At 33.7% G+C, this 19,289-nt stretch overlaps 2 protein-coding genes across 2 annotated transcripts; one reads left to right on the top strand and one right to left on the bottom strand.

Moving 5' to 3' along the window:
- Nucleotides 1-2,706: 2,706 nt before the first annotated feature.
- Nucleotides 2,707-5,054, bottom strand: LOC126710352 (uncharacterized). The gene is made up of 2 exons (XM_050410770.1): nucleotides 4,945-5,054; nucleotides 2,707-3,614 (listed from the first exon to the last, which is right to left on the bottom strand). Exon 2 carries the CDS (start codon nucleotides 3,408-3,410, stop codon nucleotides 2,751-2,753), a length of 660 nt encoding a protein of 219 aa, XP_050266727.1. The 5' UTR covers nucleotides 3,411-3,614; nucleotides 4,945-5,054; the 3' UTR covers nucleotides 2,707-2,750.
- Nucleotides 5,055-14,540: 9,486 nt separating this feature from the next.
- LOC126710073 (phospholipase A1-Igamma1, chloroplastic-like) lies at nucleotides 14,541-18,942 on the top strand. The gene is made up of 2 exons (XM_050410456.1): nucleotides 14,541-16,002; nucleotides 18,456-18,942. The coding sequence occupies exons 1-2, from the start codon at nucleotides 14,675-14,677 to the stop codon at nucleotides 18,691-18,693; spliced, it is 1,566 nt and encodes a 521-aa protein (XP_050266413.1). The 5' UTR covers nucleotides 14,541-14,674; the 3' UTR covers nucleotides 18,694-18,942.
- The last annotated feature ends 347 nt before the right edge of the window (nucleotides 18,943-19,289 follow it).

Here is a 19,289-nt window from a genome sequence, read left to right as displayed (position 1 = left end):
GTTCAAGATATACACTCCTTTTGAAGAAGAAAAAACAATTATGCAGTCAAGATTTTGAAAAATGTGAAGCATGTAGTCAAGCTAAAATTACTAAACAACCTCATAAAAATGTTGAAAGAAATACCAAATTGTTAGACCTAATTCACACAAATCTTTGTGAATTTGAAGGAAAATTAACTAGTAGAGGAAACAGTTATTTCATCACCTTTATTGATGATTTCTCCAAATATGCATATGTTTATCTATTAAAAAATAAAAGTGATGCTTTTGAGAAATTTAAAGAATTTATTAGAGAAGTTGAGAACCAATTCGGTAGAAAAATAAAAAGATTTAGAAGTGATAGAGGTCAAGAGTATGAATCTATTGAATTCAACTCATTTGTTCAGTTTTTGGGAATAATCCATGAAACTACTCCTCCATACTCACCTGCATCTAATGGTGTGGCTGAAAGAAAAAATAGAACTTTGATTAATTTAACAAATGCCATGCTTATTAAGTCAGGTGCTCCTCTAAATATGTGGGGGGAAGCAATTTTAATAGCCTGTAATGTTTTAAATAAAGTGCCACACAAAAAGACTAAACTCACACCTTTTGAGTTGTGGAAGGGGCATAAGCCAAATTTGGGATATTTTAAAGTTTGAGGTTGCTTAGCATTTGTAAGGTTAGCGGATCCCAAAATACCTAAATTGGGTGTTAGAGCTACTACTTGTACTTTTCTTGGATATGTAGTAAACAGTATGGCCTATAGATTTTTGAATATTGAAAATAATTTGATTTTTGAATTAGGTGATGCTATCTTTCATGAGGAAAAATTTCCTTTTAAATCTAAAAGTAGTGGGGGCAAAGAAGTTAGAGAAAATGTGTTATCTTAGTCTAGTTCTTCTACTCCTCATTCACAAAATCAAGAAAATCTTGAAATTGAACTTAGAAGGAGTAAAAGAGCTAGAGTTGAAAAAGATTTTGGCCCTGACTATTATTTTTTTAATGTTGATGAAAATCCTCTTACTTTGAAAGAAGTTTTGTTATCACTTGATTGTGTATTTTGGAAAAAGGCTGTGAATGATGAAATGGATTCACTAATTTCTAATATAACATGGAAGTTAGTAGATTTACCACCTGGTTGTAAAACAATAGGTTGTAAATGGGTCCTTAGGAAAAAGCTTAAACTTGATGGCACAATAGACAAATTTAAAGTTAGACTTGTTGCAAAAGGTTTTAAGCAAAAAACTGATGTTGATTTTTTCGACACTTTTTCTCTTGTTACTAGAATTACATCCATTAGATTGCTAATTGTTGTTGCAGCTATATATGATTTGAAAATTCATCAAATGGATGTAAAAACAGCTTTTTTGAATGGGGACCTAGATGAGGAAATTTATATGCCAACTTGAAGGCTTTGTAGAGTCTGGTCAAGAAAGTAAAGAGTTTGGTCAAGAAAACACAGTACTGTGAGATCCTATTTGAGTAATGGCATCATTAATATAGAATATGTTAAATCTTGTGATAATCTTGCATATCCATTAACTAAGGTCTTAACAAGAGAAAAGGTCTAGAATACATCGAGGGGGATGGGATTGAAGCCCATACAATCATGAGCCATGTATGAGGATATTCAACTCAGGGACCAAAGATCCTGAGAACTTTCAATGGGAAAAATGAATCATATGATGGTAGTAAGAAAATGCATTATTAATTTTAATTTTATTTGAAAAAATAAAAATAAATAAATAATCCATCCCTATGGTTTAAATGCATTTATCCTGTAACGTGTAGGAGGTTGAGTTTTTTAAAACTCTTAATGAACAATTTGTAGCTCTTATGAGTGGGGTGTCAAAGCTACAGGAGCACCCTAGATAGATTTCACCTATGAGCGTGGGAGTGGGGCTGCTCCTTAAGAGAATTGGGCTTATTCTTAAAGACACTCATGAAAACTGGGATTAGCACAAGGCCGTAACATGCTAGCTAGTAAAGCTCATGTCAACAGCTGGATTGTTGTGTGTGAGTAGTAATACTTTATTTCCCTTAAGCAGTCGTAGTTTAAGTCGGAGACAACTACTGACTCTGGAGTAGAGATTACTAATTCACTGAGTGAAGGTTCAATGCAGAGCACACCTTCATGATGCATAATAATCCCTCTTTGCCCAATAATCTCTCATTTTCCTAATTTAATATTAAAATGAGTGGGGGAATGTTAGTGCATTTTAATTTAAAGTACGTTAAAACTTAAATTAACTAAAGATTAATAAAGAGATGATTTATAGTGGAATTTGTTAAAGAAATAGTTTAACTTGTATGTAAGTTAAATTAAATAAATTTAGAAGAGTTATCTAAAATAATAAATAACATATAGGTTATGAGAAGGATTGGAAGACTATACATATGTCTATGCTATGGACTAATTTCATATCAAGAGTGAATGAAGATAAATAGTTAAAGTAAAGAGTATTGTGTGAGAGAGTGAATTCAATAATACTCCTAAATACTTGAGAGATTTCGGGCCAAAGAAAGGTGTTTCTTTTGGCGGAGCTTTGAGCTCAACCACTTATGCAAAGTTGGTCCAAGGTACACAACGAACTGTTGGACTGTTGTATCTTGGAGGAGATAAGTCAGAAGTGAATTTTTGCTACATCGGTTTCTAGGCTTTGCCAACCGCAGAGAACTTGAATCTCCTTAAAAAGAGCGAGATTTTTGTGCCTTAGGCTGACATTGTTCGTTTATATTTATATTTTTATTGTAATTAATATATCATCTTATTGGTAATTTCTCCAACAATTAGCATTAGCAACTGGAGGCTGAAATTGAGTATTGTTCACTACATTGAATTGTTGATTAACTTGATTGAGTGCAGTGCAAGCGAGGTCTCGCTTGCACTTGTAATAAGTGAGCTCACTAACAAAATCAACAGCAGCAACAGCAGGAGGCATTGGTAGAGAAACCGAGAAGGATGATGCAGAATTCAATGGCAAAGAAACCAAGCTGTTTGATTTGGAAGAGGAAGCTTCAACATTGGAATCAACAATCCGGGAGACCATGACAGGGTTGAGAAGATCCGGCTCGCTTTTAGAAAGTTTTATACTCGGAAGAGAAATAGCCGAGTCAGAATTGCTACAACTAGCAACTTTGGAGGAATCGATGGTAGCGTACATTGGTGCCTCTAACTTAGTTATCTCATGTTCCAAACCGGAATCCAAAGGCGGTAACTGTTCATTCATATACGTAAAAAACAAGCCACTTCGAAGCTCAGAATTGGAATTGGTTCTGGTAACAACATCCTCTTCCTCCTCATCCTCGGAATCGACAGCTTGCACAGCTGAATCATTGGTTCCAGTAACAACATCGTCCTCCTTGTCCTTGGAATTGACAGCTTGTGCAGCAAAATTAGAAGATGGTAACTGTTGGATAAACAACATAAAATTCAACGCAGACTCACTTCGATGGAAGTTGGGAAAAGAAGACCATAAGGAGCCAGGGGATTTCACTTTCCTCGAACATCGAAGTGAGTCAATACCATACTCCTGAGTAAATGTTTCCTTATAGTCAATACCATACTTCTAAGTAAAGCCCTTGGCAACTAGGCGAGCCTTGTATCGTTCAACAGATCCATCAACCTTGCTCTGATACCATGTTAACAATATAAAGTGAGAGAGAGACTGAATAGTCTATAAATTTGATGTGTATAATAATGTACAATAGAGAGTCTTATATAGGCTAGGTATGTGTGTAGTACAAGTAAAAGAAGTAAACTACAAGAACAGTGTACTGGGCTAAGCCCAATGGGCTAAACTAGTCTAAACTATACACTAACAGATATTAATTCTCTAAACAGTGTAAGATAGAAATATAGGAAAGAAAGAAAGAAAATATACTACTGAACTTTTTGCTGAGTGCAATTTATATAGCCTGTGTATCTCTTTCTCAGTCCCAGTCTCGCTTTCTCTCTCTCTCTCTCTCTCTCTCTAACAATGATTTTTTTTTTTTTGGTATGAATGATGGCGCTCTTTGCTGTTTATATAGCAATAGATACGAGGGTAAATTGGGACAACTATGATTCGAATTAGGAATTCCTGTCTGTTCCTACTTTGAATTGGATTTGGCCCATAGTCGTTCCAACTAATTACACCCGTGTATTAACTATTCTAAAAAAAAAAAGTGGCATGCACTAACTTGATAATCTAAAATTGGAAAAGACTATAATTATCATCAATTTTTTTAGCTTACAAATTGATGTGGTAATGATGTAATGTGTATTGATCACAAAAAAAAAAAAAAATCTATCATTTATTTATTAGATAGTTTAAACTTTAAACTTATCAATTAAATTTATTATCACTGAAATTTAACTTCACAAGAATTTTTAATTCTAAAACACAAATATAATTAACTGTGTGCCACTCAAATATTCGTTTATTTTCTTTTCACTCTTCCTTTATAAACTTCCCCAAAAAAAAAATCACTATATATATATATATATTCCATTCTTTTATGATATATGCATTATATTTTCAAAGTACACAACATAGCTATCAAGTTTTCATTCCTCTTCTTATTTCTTTCCTTTCACTTCAATGCTGTCAAACATACTATTAGAGTCGGGGATGAATCCAAAACTAAAGGACCTAAGTGGTTGTTTGGCAATTCGTGATTCCTATCTTATGATTTGGTAACACCAATTTTGCCATAGAGACAGACCTTGGAGGGGGCCCAGGCCCCCGGCCCAAATTTTTTATTATTGGGTATGTTTGAACTCTTTTAGGGTAGGCCCCTCTATTTCAAAAACTTAGCCACCTTAGGCCTCCCCTAACAGCCCAACCCAAAAGAATTAAAAACCCAATTAGATTACAACCTACAACTACAAACCTAATTCAGGAAAAAAAAAAACAGTGGAAGTCGAGATTCGAAAGGGAAAGACCGAGAAACAGAAACAGAGAAGAGAGTGAAACTCACTCCGTCAGCCACCCTGCCAGTGCCAATGCAAGACTCACCTCGCTGCTAGGCCCGCCACTGACCCACTTGCCCACGAGCTGATTTACCCAGTGAGAGCAGTGACTGATGACTGATCTACCCACAGTTCACAGCTTCACGCCGGCAGCTGCAGCCTCCAGCCTCCACCAAAATTCAGCCTTTTTCTCTCCTTCAACTTCAAAACCTAACATTGATGATTTTTCTCTCTCCACCCCATTTGTTTGTGATTTGTGAATCTGTCATCTGTGACTCTGAGACTGTTTTCTTTATTGTTAAATAGATTGTGAATTAAATTTGAATATGTGAATGTGTGATTGTGTTTGGAGTCTCTGCAGCTGCTGAGTGTCTGAGATAGTGAGAAGTGTGCTGTGAATAAAATTATAATACAGAGAGAATGTGTAGAGAATAAGCCACAGACAATCTTCCCCATTTTGACAGCAAAGTTGGTGTTTATCTCTCATTGAAGAAGGAAAAATGGTTGCTTGTGAGTACGTAAGATGAGATTTGAGGAAATCTGAAATAAAATATTGGAGTAGTTTGAATCAATACTGATCCTATTTACATGGGATTTGGGAATTTGTGGTGATGCACCTAAACGCATGACAGCCACGTGTCTTTGAATGTATTTTTCTTCATTTTGTGTGTGTGTTAATAACTTTAATATTGATCGGTAATTATATATAACTTATTTATTAAATATAAAAAAATAGTTTGTATTTTAAGTCATTAACATCTAATATAACACCTTTTTATTTTAGAAATTAGATCTCTACAATAAAAATATATTAATCCTAAGTTGAGGGAAGTTCAATTAAATTATAAATTCTTAATTTTGCTATTAAAAAAAAAAGTTATACCACTGCCATCATTTTGTAATGTTAATTTAATTGTATATGATTTTTTTCCCCTATCCATTCATATTTAATATAAAGTATGACCATCATGCACCCTTGGCGCGATAGTCACTTTAAAAGTATAAGTACTTGTGGGGTGTAGGGGGTAAGAGTCAGTGTTTAAGTCTTTAAGAGAGAGTTTCACACATGTATATATACTTAGATTAAGCTAAAGTATAATTTTTATCTTATATCAATATATATATATATATATGTATATATATGTGCGCACCCCAAACGAGCTTAAAGGTCTAGCTCACTCTTGGGCTCACAATATACTTATAATGTGGACTTTGGATTTCCTACTTTGGGTGATTCTAACCTAGAGACCCAGCGATATCTCTCCAACCTTTGTATCGCTTTCCTCTCACTCTTTATGACTGTTATTCTTGGTTCTAAACTTTCTTCCCAGCCTTTCAACAACCCCCTTCCTTTCCTTAGCCTCACATATTTATAGCCCAAAGTTAGTGAAAAAATCATGATTACTCTTATAGTTAGTGGGAGAGGAGGTCTAATATTGTTATCGCTAAGTGAATGTTTAGTTGGGAGTGGGGTATGGTAAGGGTGGCTTTGGAACTAGTTCCCACCTCAGGGGGGGTGATGTTCGGCGGCGTATTTCTCAAGGAGTTGCCGGGCATCTGAGATATGGCCTTCCCGAGCAGTCACATTCGTCGGAGATGGGATGTGTCGGACAACTTCTTGGCCATGAATTAATGAGCATATATTTCAATGACCGGCCTAACGGGTTCTAGGTCAAACATGATGCCATAGGATTTGCGCCCATGACCTTAGTGGGCCTTAAGCCCAGTTTCTGATAGGGGTGTTAGGAACCATGGGCCATACTATAAAGCTTAGGTCTAAGGCCCAAATGGCCCTGAAGGCCTGGTGCCGTACAATATATATATATATATATATAAATAAAGTATGAAAACTCATTTAAAACGTTTAGTAAATAATGTGTTAATTTATTTTTAATTTTTATAATTTTAAAATTATTAATTAAATTATTTATGATATTATCGATTCAACCCCAATCCAACCATAAAATCGAGAATCACTCCCTTTTTTTATTCTTTCACCGATCCAATTTTTAAAACCATGATATTATACATTGAAAGAAATATAATTTTGACATTTAGTTTAGATTCAAAATCAATGACAGAGTCAAGGTTTTAGTTTAGGATGGGTAATATTTAAAGACAATATTAAATGACGATAGCCTAAAAAAATTAATCGATATCAATAATCAAATGAATAAATAGTTGTAAGCAATTGTAATTGTCCTACAAAATTTTATGTAAATGTAAGCTATATTTTTTTTTCATACCAAGTTTAATTTATTTAGAATATCATTTGACTTTTTTTTTTTTTTTTCCATATTTTGAAACTATTGCATAGTCACTAACAATCAAAGTAAAAAATTAATCTAAATACATTAAGTTTAAACATCTAATTTAATTCTTTAAAATAAATTGAGAAAATAAATTGATCTAAATATGTTAAGAGTATAGCAATAACTTGTAAATTTGTATACAAGTATGTGAAAATGACAGACAACCAATTATATTTGCAACGTAGAATAATTGTGGAAATATATGTGTGTGAGTGTGTGTACGTGCGCGCACGTGGTAATTAACAGCCTGACAACCTGGACAATATAAAAACTTAGAATAGAAAAGTTATATTACTATGGTAAGTGGTGTGAACTATGAAGTTTTTCCTCTTTTTATTTTTGGGTGTCAGGCCTATTTTTATTTAACAAGACAAATTACCTTCTTTTTTTTCCCTATGTTAGGCAAAGTATTTAAGAAAGGAAGATAGATGCATATTACCATGGGACTTTTCAAGAGGAGTAGGGGGCAAGTGCCCCACTTCCCCACCCCCCCGCCCCCCGGCTCCGCTCTTGAATTCAATCAGAGAAGATTTCGAAGATTTAAAAGAGTATTGAATTCCCTTTTCATAGATAATGTATTAAGAAACAATAGTGTTTTGTATTATTTGTATCTGTTGGTAGATGATTGCATTTTAATATATTAAGAAAAAATTTGTGTATTTTTCTGATAGTTTATTAATACTATATGGATTCTTATTTAAAGTTTATTTTTTTCTTTCACCTATCGCCAGTCCCCTAACTTGAAATCCTAGGTCCATCCCTAATCAAAAGGGTAGTAGAAAAATCCATCCCAATAATTTTAGTACTAACTAGAAGCAAATAAATCATTGGTGATTCATGCTACAAGTCATTATGTAATTTTCAAGAAAGAATCAGAGAAGAAATATCTATAGTTTGGGGCAATCAATTTAGTATTGACAGTACTAAAAAGCTAAATTGCTATTTTTAGCACCACACCACAAACAACAAAGTACATGCTACATCAATCGTGCCATAGTTAAAAAGTTTAAGAACCTTGCTACAGTAAACTGCTATCTTTAACAGTATACTGTAGCAGCAAAGGGGAAAAAAATATTTGTTTATTCTTTGTCTCTCTCTTCTCTCATTAAAAAATCATTTTCTCTCTCCAGTCTTCTCTCTTTTTCTCTCCAGTGCCGCCCTATCTCCCTCTCGACTAAACCAATCCTTTCTTCTCTTCATGGTGTCACCTAGGTTCGTTGAGATTGTTGGAGTGGGTTTGTGGTGTGCGTCAGCTACGTGGTTTCGTAGTGGTGGGTTGGTGTGGCCTGGGTTTGTCTAGGTTTCTGTGGTTAGGTGGTTTGGATTGGTGGTTTTAGTGGTGATGTGGGTTTGTGTGGCCTGGTTGTGTTGATTGTGTGATGTGGGTTTTGGCTCTAGCAATGCTTGGATCACTGATTGGCTTGTGGTGGTTGGTCATGCCATTGGTTGCTGTGGATGTAATGGATTGCTAATTAGGCTATGTTTGTTTGATTATTATTGATTTTGTTAGAGATTGGAGATTTGGGTTTGGGTTTGAAAGGTGAGATTTTGTTGTGGTGTACGATTTGATTTTGGCTTGTGGTTACGGTGGTGGTGGCCGTGGGTTGTGATTTGTGGGGGTGTGGGTGGCAGTGGTGGTGGATGTGACCGGCAGTGGTGTGGGTTTGTTGTTTGTTAACAAACAAGAAGAGGCAGAGAGAGAAAGAGAGAGAAGAGAAGAATAAATAAATAATATTTAAATGAAGCGGTAAAAAAAATAGAACCATTGATGCTAGGTATATTGCTAAGTGTGGTGTTAAAATATATAAAATTAAAGTAACTTTTTGAGTTGCTATAAACTAAAAAATATAGTTCCACCAATGTGGATGTTCTAACAAAGCTAACTTTAAATTATGCATTAGAAATATTTATCTATATTACTATTTAAGGGACTTCCTTTGTTTGGAAATCTCTTTTTTTTTTTGTTCAAAAATGCCTCTATACCACTATGTTTAAGTAGAGACAAAATAAAAGGATAATCTGGTAAAAATACAACTCTAACTCCTACTAAAAAATTGTCTAAAAAATAGGAGAAAGTATACCATGTTTCGGTAATACCAACTCAACATCTGTTTTGATATTTCCTACCCAATAAAAGAGTGACACCTGTTTCAAAAAACCACATTAGACTACTCCAATAAATTAAGATGTGGTTTTTTGAAACAGGTGTCACTCATTTATTGGGTAGAAAATACCAAAACAGATACTGAGTTCGTATTATCGAAACATGATATACTTTCTCAAAAAATAGGGTCACTCTCCTGTTAATTTTCAAATTGCTTTATCCACTTATAAATTCTAAATGTGTAATATTAATGAGAAAACGTGTAAATTTTAAATTAGAATGAATGAAAAATTATGATACTAAAAAAAAAAAAAACCCTCATCACACACGCAGCTAGTTATTATTTAATAATGTTTGCTCCATCCAAATAAGCTATCTTGATGAGTTCCCTCTTTCAAATCTTTTCATACAGCTCATCCAACCAACCAGTCTTGTTGCTGGATTGCTCGCTAATTTAGTGTGTGTTGTTTAGATTAGCTTTAAAAAGCTATACGTAAACCAAATAAACTAATAGAAAGCTAAATCAAACTCACTTTAAACAAAAACAAAAAACAAAACTTTGTTGGAACTACAATATTTCAAACTCGAACTTTCTTAATATATATATATATATATTTATATAGATAGATACTTTATGGTCATTCTTTAAAGTTTAGACTGTGACAGTTGGCAACTCTTGAAAGATTCTCATCAAACCAACAACCATGGTATGGCCCCTTTTATTAAATTTGCCATCATGCGAGTCATTCAATTCTATCCTCCATGCCTAGCTATAACGTAGCCCAGAAAGTTGTTTGCCAATTGCCATGACTTGATCTCGGGCTGTTGCTGCATAGTCTAGGATTATGTTCTTTCTCTCACAGAGGCATGGGTCTCATCCATCATGGAGTCCACCCCTCTGCAAGAGGCAGAGAACATAGTTCCGGATTACACAATAATTTTTCCCTTATCAATAAGGCCTCTTAAATAAACCTTTTTTTTTCAATGATAAGAGTCCTAAAATCCAGTTCCAGCCTACTGTGTAATTCAACTGAATATTTAGATAATCTTTTGGCCCTAGCTAGTTCTGCAAGACTAGCTGCTAATTTAGTTGAACCAAAATGTTATTATCTATCAACCTATATATTCACGGTTCCCTAATGTAATTGTATGTCAAGCCTATGATTTCACAGGCAACTTGCAAGAAACCTGTACTCCTTTCAAAGGTCAAAGAAGTTGGTACTTGGTAGTTGTCATCATTATAACTTTTTTTTTGGGTAGAACATCATCATAACTTTATAAAGCAATCAACCATATCCGAAAGTGAATAAAGAAAGCTTAAAAAATATACATTTTAACAACTCAAAATATTACTTTATCTATTCTAATACTTTATTTTATAATACACCTAACATCAAAAAGTTTTATTTTAACATTTAATATATTAAAATAATATATCCAACACAATAAATAATCATCACATTCACAGTCATTATCACATTAAACTACTATTTTTTTAGCACCACATATATATATTTTTTGGTTTTAAGTTTTAAGTTACAATGAGCTACTATCTCTAAATTTGTAGCTGATATTCAAATTATTTTGAGTTTACCTTCTTTGCTATACAAGGCATTTTGAGAGTATTGGTTGCTAAATTGACTAAAAATAGTCAATTTAGCAACCTTATTGGGATATTCTTAGTACATTTAAGAAAAAAGAAATTCTATATATATAGCAATATTTGTTGAAAAAAATATATTTAATAAAAAACTATTAACCGGTATAATATTGATAAAATATGAAAATTAACAATGTGTAACTTAATAAGTAATTTTATATATTGACAAATTCTTTTTTTGGGGGTGGGGGTTCTATTGTACTTTGTCAACTAATTTTTTTGATAATGTTACTTTTTTAATAATTACTTTGTCAACTAATTTGTAGTACATGTAAAGGCATAAAACATCTTTATTGCTGTTTTCTTATTAAAAAAAAAAGGAGATAGAATAACACACAAATGGCAATTAGAATCAACAAGCTACATCACTATTAAATTATTTTAAGTTCAAACAATTATTCATATGTACTTTTTAATGTAATTCATTAAACCATTTATACAAGTCACACAAACATTAAATAAATTATGTGACTAAATGCACATTGTGGTATGTTTAAAGGAAACGAGGAGGATTAATTATTATGAATTTATACGTGTAACTAGTGTCACAAAATTTTAAATTTAGTATCATCAAATAAGGAATAATGACAAATTTTAAATGAAATGACACTATATTTGCTTTTAATTTTTTCTCAGAAAGAAAACCAAATCTTTTAATTGCTTAATGGAGAATTTTAATAAACTTATATACATATCTTTTTTAAGGTAAAATATTGTCTTATTTAATATATTTTATACTTATACTTATTAAGATTAAGTAGGTATGACACATAAAAAAAAAAAAAAAAAAAAAAACCATAAGATGACTTTTGCCTAATATTTACTATGATATGGAGTCCATTTCAAAGCAAATTGAGATAATCCTTCACGTGCCGTAGTAATAAGTTAAAAACTTTTCTCCATGGAAGAAAATTTTGTTTGTCTAACTCCAATGATTTGAGTAGGATATTTTTTTGACCGAAGAAAAAACCAATTAATTAAAGCATATCCCATTGGTCATGGGGGATCAGAAGAGATGTTGTTTAGCTCAAACTTCATCAGGGCCCAACGACATGGGGCTGGTTGTCAACTACTCTTCTTAATAATGCATTGAAATGTCTTCTTCAGAAAATGAAGGCACAAAGGATCTTTTTCTTGACAAGAAAAGAGATAGCTGCAGATCTTGACAATGACTCATAATTATATTTATAAACAAGCAATTGCATTGTGTCCTCGTTGCCACCTGTATTTTTTTTTTTTTAAAGGATTGCTGTTGACCTCAATGCTCAATTGAGTTAAAAGCATGCATCAAAGTTCAAAGTTATATTGGCATTCATGAAGGAGAAATGGAAAAAAAGAAAAAGAAGAAGAAGAAGAAGAAGGAGATGAAATTAAAGGAGAGAAGGACAAAGAGTGCCACTATTGCTGTCTGACTAATACAATTACAGATGAAGCTGAGTTGTGACTTGTACTTCACAGTGTAAGGTGTGGACAGTTGAACACATGATGCAGAACAATTGGAATCTTTTAGGGTTTTATAAAATCAATTTGTCGCAAATGCTTGAATACATTTAATTAACCCTAGACCTTTGTGTTTGGGAGATTACAAAAAGACTGATATATAAAAATATTTCGATTATATTTATAATATTTGTAGAGATCTATTTTTCTCTCTTGCTCCTATGCAGCCTAATATGAATTTGCATCCTCTTGCTTCTCCTATTTTTATAATATATAACTTAAAAGGTTAATTTGTGAGAATAATGTCAATGTATTTGACATTCCGCACAATATATAGTGGACATGACCTAAACTATTTAGAAAAAAATATCACTTTTATTTTTTTTATTAGAATTTACTAATAATATCACTTTTATTACACACCAAAATAAATTAATTATATAAAAAAAAATTGTAGAAAAGTTTTATGTCCATAAACCTATTATCAAATTGTCTTATTACAAACCATATTACTATTGTAGAGAGATAAGGAGGATGTACGTAGATTTCAATACATATATATGATATGCCAGCAATTTCCAACAAATCACGCTTGTGATATGCTAACACTGGAAATGTGTTACATTAAGGATAGATTCTCTCAAGGTCAAAAGAAAAATCAATATGAAACTATCCTCTTACAACTTTAGCGCCGGTGCAAGTAAATATAATGTCACAAACTTCTGACATAACAATTCATATATAATCAATTAGTACTTGTATTTCTATTTCTTTTAACATGGTGGCCATGATAGCTAATTAACCATAATTAGCTAATATCACTTTCATCTAAATACATTATTTATATAATTTTTATTATACACTGATTACAAAAGGTTTTGTATTTACCAACCAGTTGATCTGGGCTCTTGGGAATGGGATAGCAAGAACCCCAACTAAACCACAAAGCCAAAGAAGCTTGGTTATTTATTTCTAAGCTTTTTCATTGGAAAGATCCCAATCCTCAAAAATCTGAATTTCCCTATTCCTAGAACTCTCTTGGAATCATAAAACTAAACTAGTCCTAGTCCCCATCCATTAATTAACAATGACCATGTTCATCAACAAAAAAAAAAAAAAATTAACAATGACCATGACCAAACCCCGCTTCCACATGATCCATGTGGGCATTAAACAAAACATTTTACGTGAAAGGGATAACATCGGGACCCAGCAATGCACATTGCACACCCTATACCTAATTACCTATTGAGAATTCTATAATCTATACACTATAATACGACTCTAAATCTTCTGTCTCATCAATTATGCTTCATTTCATACTCCACCAATAAAATTTGGACAACTAATTTCTCTCATTAAATGAAATAACACTGACTTTAACACTAACGTTACTAAAACGTTAACGTTAAAATTGTTTTTTTTTCTTTCGCAGCTTTATTTCTTCTCTGTTCGAGTCAACAAGAACTCACTCTTGCTGTAGCTTTTGTTTTTGATTTGGACTCTTCCCTCTATTGTCTCATTATATTCCTTTCTCCCAAAGTGTTTCCGGCTTTTGCTTTTGTTTTTGTATGCCACAGAGGTTCCTTTTGTCCGGTGCAGATTTGTTTCAACTTTTGAGAGACTTCTGCTGAAACAAGCAACCTTCAAGGCTTTCAAGGTTTCTTTTTTTTTTCTCTTCTCTATGTGGTTGACGTCTCAAGTGTTCATCTTCATCCTCACTTTGCCCCGGTTACAGACACATCCTCACTTCATCTTCAAGTGTTCATCTGCTTCTATTGGTTTCCACAAAACAAAAACAACATAGTTATTTTTTTTAATAAACAACATATATATATATATATATACACGTTAGACACAAACTCACACAAGTATAAAAAAGTTGTTATAAATCCTAAAATAAATTAAAAAAAGAAATTTATTTACATTAAACCAAAAGAAGAGGACTTACTTTGTGACTGAACAATACGTACAAGCCCTGTAGGTTGCTTGTTGCAGTAGGAGCCTCTCAAAAGTTGAAACAAAACTGCACCTATAGGAGAAAGGACCTCTGTGGCATATAAAAACAAAAGCAAAAGCCTGATTTTGAGTTTGGGAGAAAGGATTACAATGAGACAAAATAGGGGAAGAGTCCAAATCAATCCCAGTCATCTTGGACTCCTATAATACACCCCTCGTTACACTAATTTTCACCAACCTGTTCACATTTTTTAGTCATAGCAATGGTCATTTCCCTATCTAACACCAGTGTCCTTCCCTTCACCACACAACCAAGGCCATTTCCGGTACCATTTCTAGCCAAAAAATCCCAACTTGAAGTTTCAAACTTTGCCACAAAAACACCTACATCTACAATATTATGCAAGGTACTCTCCAATACAAGCCACTCCCTCTCGAACGTTATCACCGAGCTAGAGAAGCAAACACCACACCAAGATCAAGATCAAGATCAAGATGTACAACTTGAAAACATCACCACCCAAATTGATGATGATCATGACCATCAGCGCCAAGTAGAAGTATCCGATGCTTGGCGTGAAATCCACGGTCAAGATGACTGGGTTGGCTTATTGGACCCCATGGACCCACTTCTCCGATCAGAGCTAATCCGCTATGGTGAAATGGCACAAACATGTTACGACGCTTTCGATTTCGATCCCTTTTCCAAGTACTGTGGAAGCTGTAGGTTCATGCGCCGTGACTTGTTCGATTGCCTAGGAATGTCCCACATCGGCTACGACATCTCTCGTTATCTCTACGCAACCTCAAACATTAACCTCCCTAACTTCTTCAAGAAATCAAGGTGGCCTAAAGTGTGGTCCAAGAACGCTAATTGGATCGGATACGTCGCCGTTTCTAACGACGAAACATCCAAACGCTTAGGCCGCCGTGACATTAGCATTGCATGGAGAGGCACAGTGACACGTCTCGAATGGATAGCTGACCTAATGGACTTTCTCAAGCCAATCTCTTCCAACAAAGTCCCTTGCCCTGACTCAACTGTCAAAGTCGAATCTGGGTTCTTAGATTTATACACAGACAAAGATGAATCCTGCAAATTTTGCAAGTACTCAGCCAGAGAGCAAATTTTATCCGAGGTAAAAAAAATACTTGACATGTACGCAAACGAAGAGATAAGCATTACAATCACAGGGCATAGTCTAGGGGGTGCTTTAGCTATCTTAAGTGGTTATGATATTGTGGAAACGGGTTTGAATGTGTTGAAGGATAGTAGAGCCGTGCCTGTGTGCGTGTTTTCTTATGCTGGTCCAAGAGTTGGGAATGTGAGGTTCAAAGAGAGGCTTGAGACTTTGGGATTGAAGGTGTTGAGGGTTGTGAATGTGAATGATATGGTGCCAAAGTCACCAGGGCTGTTTTTTAATGAGCAAGTGCCATCTATGTTGATGAAAATAGCTGAGGGTTTGCCTTGGAGTTACTCGCATGTTGGAGTTGAGCTTGCTCTGGATCATAAGAACTCGCCCTTCTTGAAGCAGACTAGTGATCCTACTTGTGCACATAATTTGGAGGCTCATCTGCATTTGCTTGATGGGTAAGTGCTTTTAATTATTTTTATTGTTCATCTTGGGCTTTTAATTCGCTTCGATTTTTAGTTTAGGATAATTGGATTTCTTTTTTTGTGAAGATCTGTGGTTTAGGATATATAATTGGATTGTTTGAGTCCGTTCGCCCAATTAACCTTAAAAATAAAATTGTAAACCTCATTTTTTTCCCCATAACTGTATTTTTATTTCCCTAACATTTTAAACAAAATAATTCAATAAAAAAAAACCATCCCCAAAACACACTTAATGTTAGTACGTGATTAACTGATTACAATTACTGTAAATCTAGGACCAGCTGGCGGGGGTTGTCATTGGAAATATTTTTGATATACTAATGAGATGACAGATTTGATTAGTTGAAAATTGAAATAATAAGGATTTTTAAAATAATAGAGGAAACAGAGTTTAAAAGTCAATGTGTTTGTATATACTTACCTCATGATTTTTGCATTGATAATTTTTATCTTAACTCCAAAAATTGTTGCTTCAACATCCCTTCTCTCATGGCCTCAAGAATGGAAATATATATTAGATAATTTTTTTTTTTTTACTTTGATAATTCTTCTTTTAACCATGAAAATTGTTCTTCAACATCCCCTCTATCAGTCCAAGGGACGTTGAAACAACAATTTGGGAGTTAAAAATTATAATAGTATTAGTACCCCTTGTTGGTCCAATTCAGGAGTATCACACCCCTCTTTCTCACACAATGAGAGGGGATGTGACAGCAATAATTTGGGGAGTACAACACCCTATGTGAAGTTTTAAGTTTATTTATTATAAATTAGTAACCTAGATATTTTTTTTCCACATTATTCAGGAATTAAAATGGGGGATTAAAAAAGAAGAACATGTATACAATTTTACATCTCCATTTCTTTTCAGAGATTGCAAGTTTGTTATTTTGGATGAATTGGTCAATAGCTTTTAACCAGTTAAATAAGCTTCACAATCACACACTTCTATATCAAGTATCAACTAATTAAATAAACACCCACGCGGCCACGCTACTGAATAAGTACTAAAGGCTAAAGCTGCTTAGCCTACCTAAAAAATAAACTTAAAAAATAGTATAAAACAAATTAATATAAGGCTGTATAAACGTGACAAGAAACTAAAAGGTATCAAGGACCTAGGTATGGAATATATTTAATCCTGGAGATATCTCTTCAATTGTATTAAAAGGCTGGTAATCATTAAAATAAGAAACCACGCCATGTAATGAGATCATGTCCCCTCATAGCTGAATGGCCAAAGGGAAAAGTACTTATTTATCACACAACTAAGTTCCTCTAATTGGTAGTTAATGACTGGGATGTCTGTTTGTGACATTATTTAATAAGATTGGAGTGAGATAAGCCTGAAAGCAACTAGATGCTAATGAATTATAAACAGCTTAAATATGATCTAATTTCTATCTCTGGCAGACATCTTATGCTTATTTAGGAACAAGGAAGTCCCAGTCCCAAACTTCTAAAGTTTCACACTAGTTGAATGGGAGGTCAAACCTCGATACACGATGTCTTCCTGTGATAGAAATGGTCAGCAATACATTAAGTATTAGAAACACGATGACCCTTGACTTATAAAATTATCAGATTTTATGTTTACACTGCCAACTACTTATTCCAACAATTTTAAATGGGCCACGTGAATACTCTGATTCTGATATCTCTACTCTATTTTTTAATTTTTAATAATGACTGTAAACTAGTCTGTAAACATTCTTGTTGTTAGACCTCCGATTCAATCCAACATTAGAACATAATTTTGAAGAATATATTTGTCATTAGCTTACAAGGAACTAGATCATCTCCATTTAATGGAGGGTTCATTTCGCAGTTAAGATGAATTGATTCCTCAAACTATATTGACAGAATCTGTTGTCAAGTAAGTAATGTGATCGTTCATTGCTTTCCATGGAGCAATCATCTTGATTAGTTTTATAGCACCGCATAGAATTTGCAATTCATATGTATGGTCAAATGGCCTCCCTTCCTTCATTTTTTACGTGTGTCTTGAAAATAAAACAATGATTTATCTAGAAGGAATATAAAGTTGTTATTTATTGTTCATATAATTGTTATCAATAAAATAAAATTAAAAAAAAAAAAAAAAAAAAAACCATATGAAAGTAGCTAAGAGTGAGGTCGTGATTTAGAGTCAGTATATAGGTGCTAAATTTGGTTGGTAGTGGTACAGATGTGATAAGACTTAAGATTGAGCTAAAAAGAAGCTCTTTGGAGTTCTAGGTTGCACAGTTTGATATTAACTTTGAACTTCGGGTTAGCGGGCCGCCCCCCCCCCCCCCCCCCCCCTCCACGTATTGCTAAATCTTATTCATTTCTCCCAGTGTTGAACATGGAGAAGTGAAGCAATAATCTAATTGGATAAGTAGCAAGAAGTCATTGGATTTTTGTTGTTTGATTATGTGGTGCAGATACCATGGGAAAGGCCATAGATTTGTGCTAGCAAGTGGAAGAGATCCTGCCCTGGTGAACAAGGCCGCTGATTTTTTGAAAGATCATTATTTGGTTCCACCCTACTGGAGGCAAGATGAGAACAAGGGTATGGTGAGGAACAAGGATGGTCGTTGGGTGCAGCTTGAACGGCCAAAACTTGATGGTCATCCTCCAGATATGCATCACCTTCTCAAGCAATTAGGCCTCGCTCATTAATGAAAAATGCTCTTTTGCTTTCTTGTTTGTAATTTATATGGGGTTACTGCTTAGAGGAAAAGTTCATTATATAATTAAGGTCAAATAATGACACTAAGGCTAGTACAGAAGTTATTATGTTAATAGTCTTTGGGTCCTCTAAAAAGCTGTACAAATTCAGGACATTGTGCTTCTTATCTTTATTCTCTACACTTTGCAAGGTATCAACCAAAACTTCATTTATATAAGATCACTTTTGTTACTACGTAAGTTTACTTTTGTTATGACATGTTTGATAATCTTGTTATAACACTAAAAACTAAAAATTGCCTCTTAAGGAATTTTTCTATAGATATAATATGATTTAAACATATGATGTGCTCTTCATGATAATTGCTCTTATTATTAACTCAAGCTACTAATTAGTTTTTAGTGTAAGCGAGATTCGAATCCAACCTCTTAAATAATGGTAATTGTAAAATGAGAGCCAAGACTAGGGCAACAAATGGGATTTAAGTTAATGGTAATGTATGTAATTGTTGAAAAGGCTTCTCTAACGGTAAAAGAAAAGGAAAATCTTTTAGAAATTTAAGGGTCTCTATAATTTGGGTATTAAA

Source organism: Quercus robur, chromosome 12, assembly GCF_932294415.1.
Source record: "Quercus robur chromosome 12, dhQueRobu3.1, whole genome shotgun sequence".
Classification (NCBI taxonomy): domain Eukaryota; kingdom Viridiplantae; phylum Streptophyta; class Magnoliopsida; order Fagales; family Fagaceae; genus Quercus; species Quercus robur.
Note: the sequence above shows the minus strand (reverse complement) of the source record. Positions and strands in the feature narration are given on the sequence as shown.

Coding starts and splice junctions, on each gene's coding strand:
- LOC126710073 (XM_050410456.1), top strand. CDS start 14,675: ATGGTCATTTCCCTATCTAACACCAGTGTCCTTCCCTTCACCACACAA. Junction 16,003..18,455: donor CATCTGCATTTGCTTGATGG/GTAAGTGCTTTT, acceptor TATGTGGTGCAG/ATACCATGGGAAAGGCCATA.
- LOC126710352 (XM_050410770.1), bottom strand. CDS start 3,410: ATGTTGTTTATCCAACAGTTACCATCTTCTAATTTTGCTGCACAAGCT.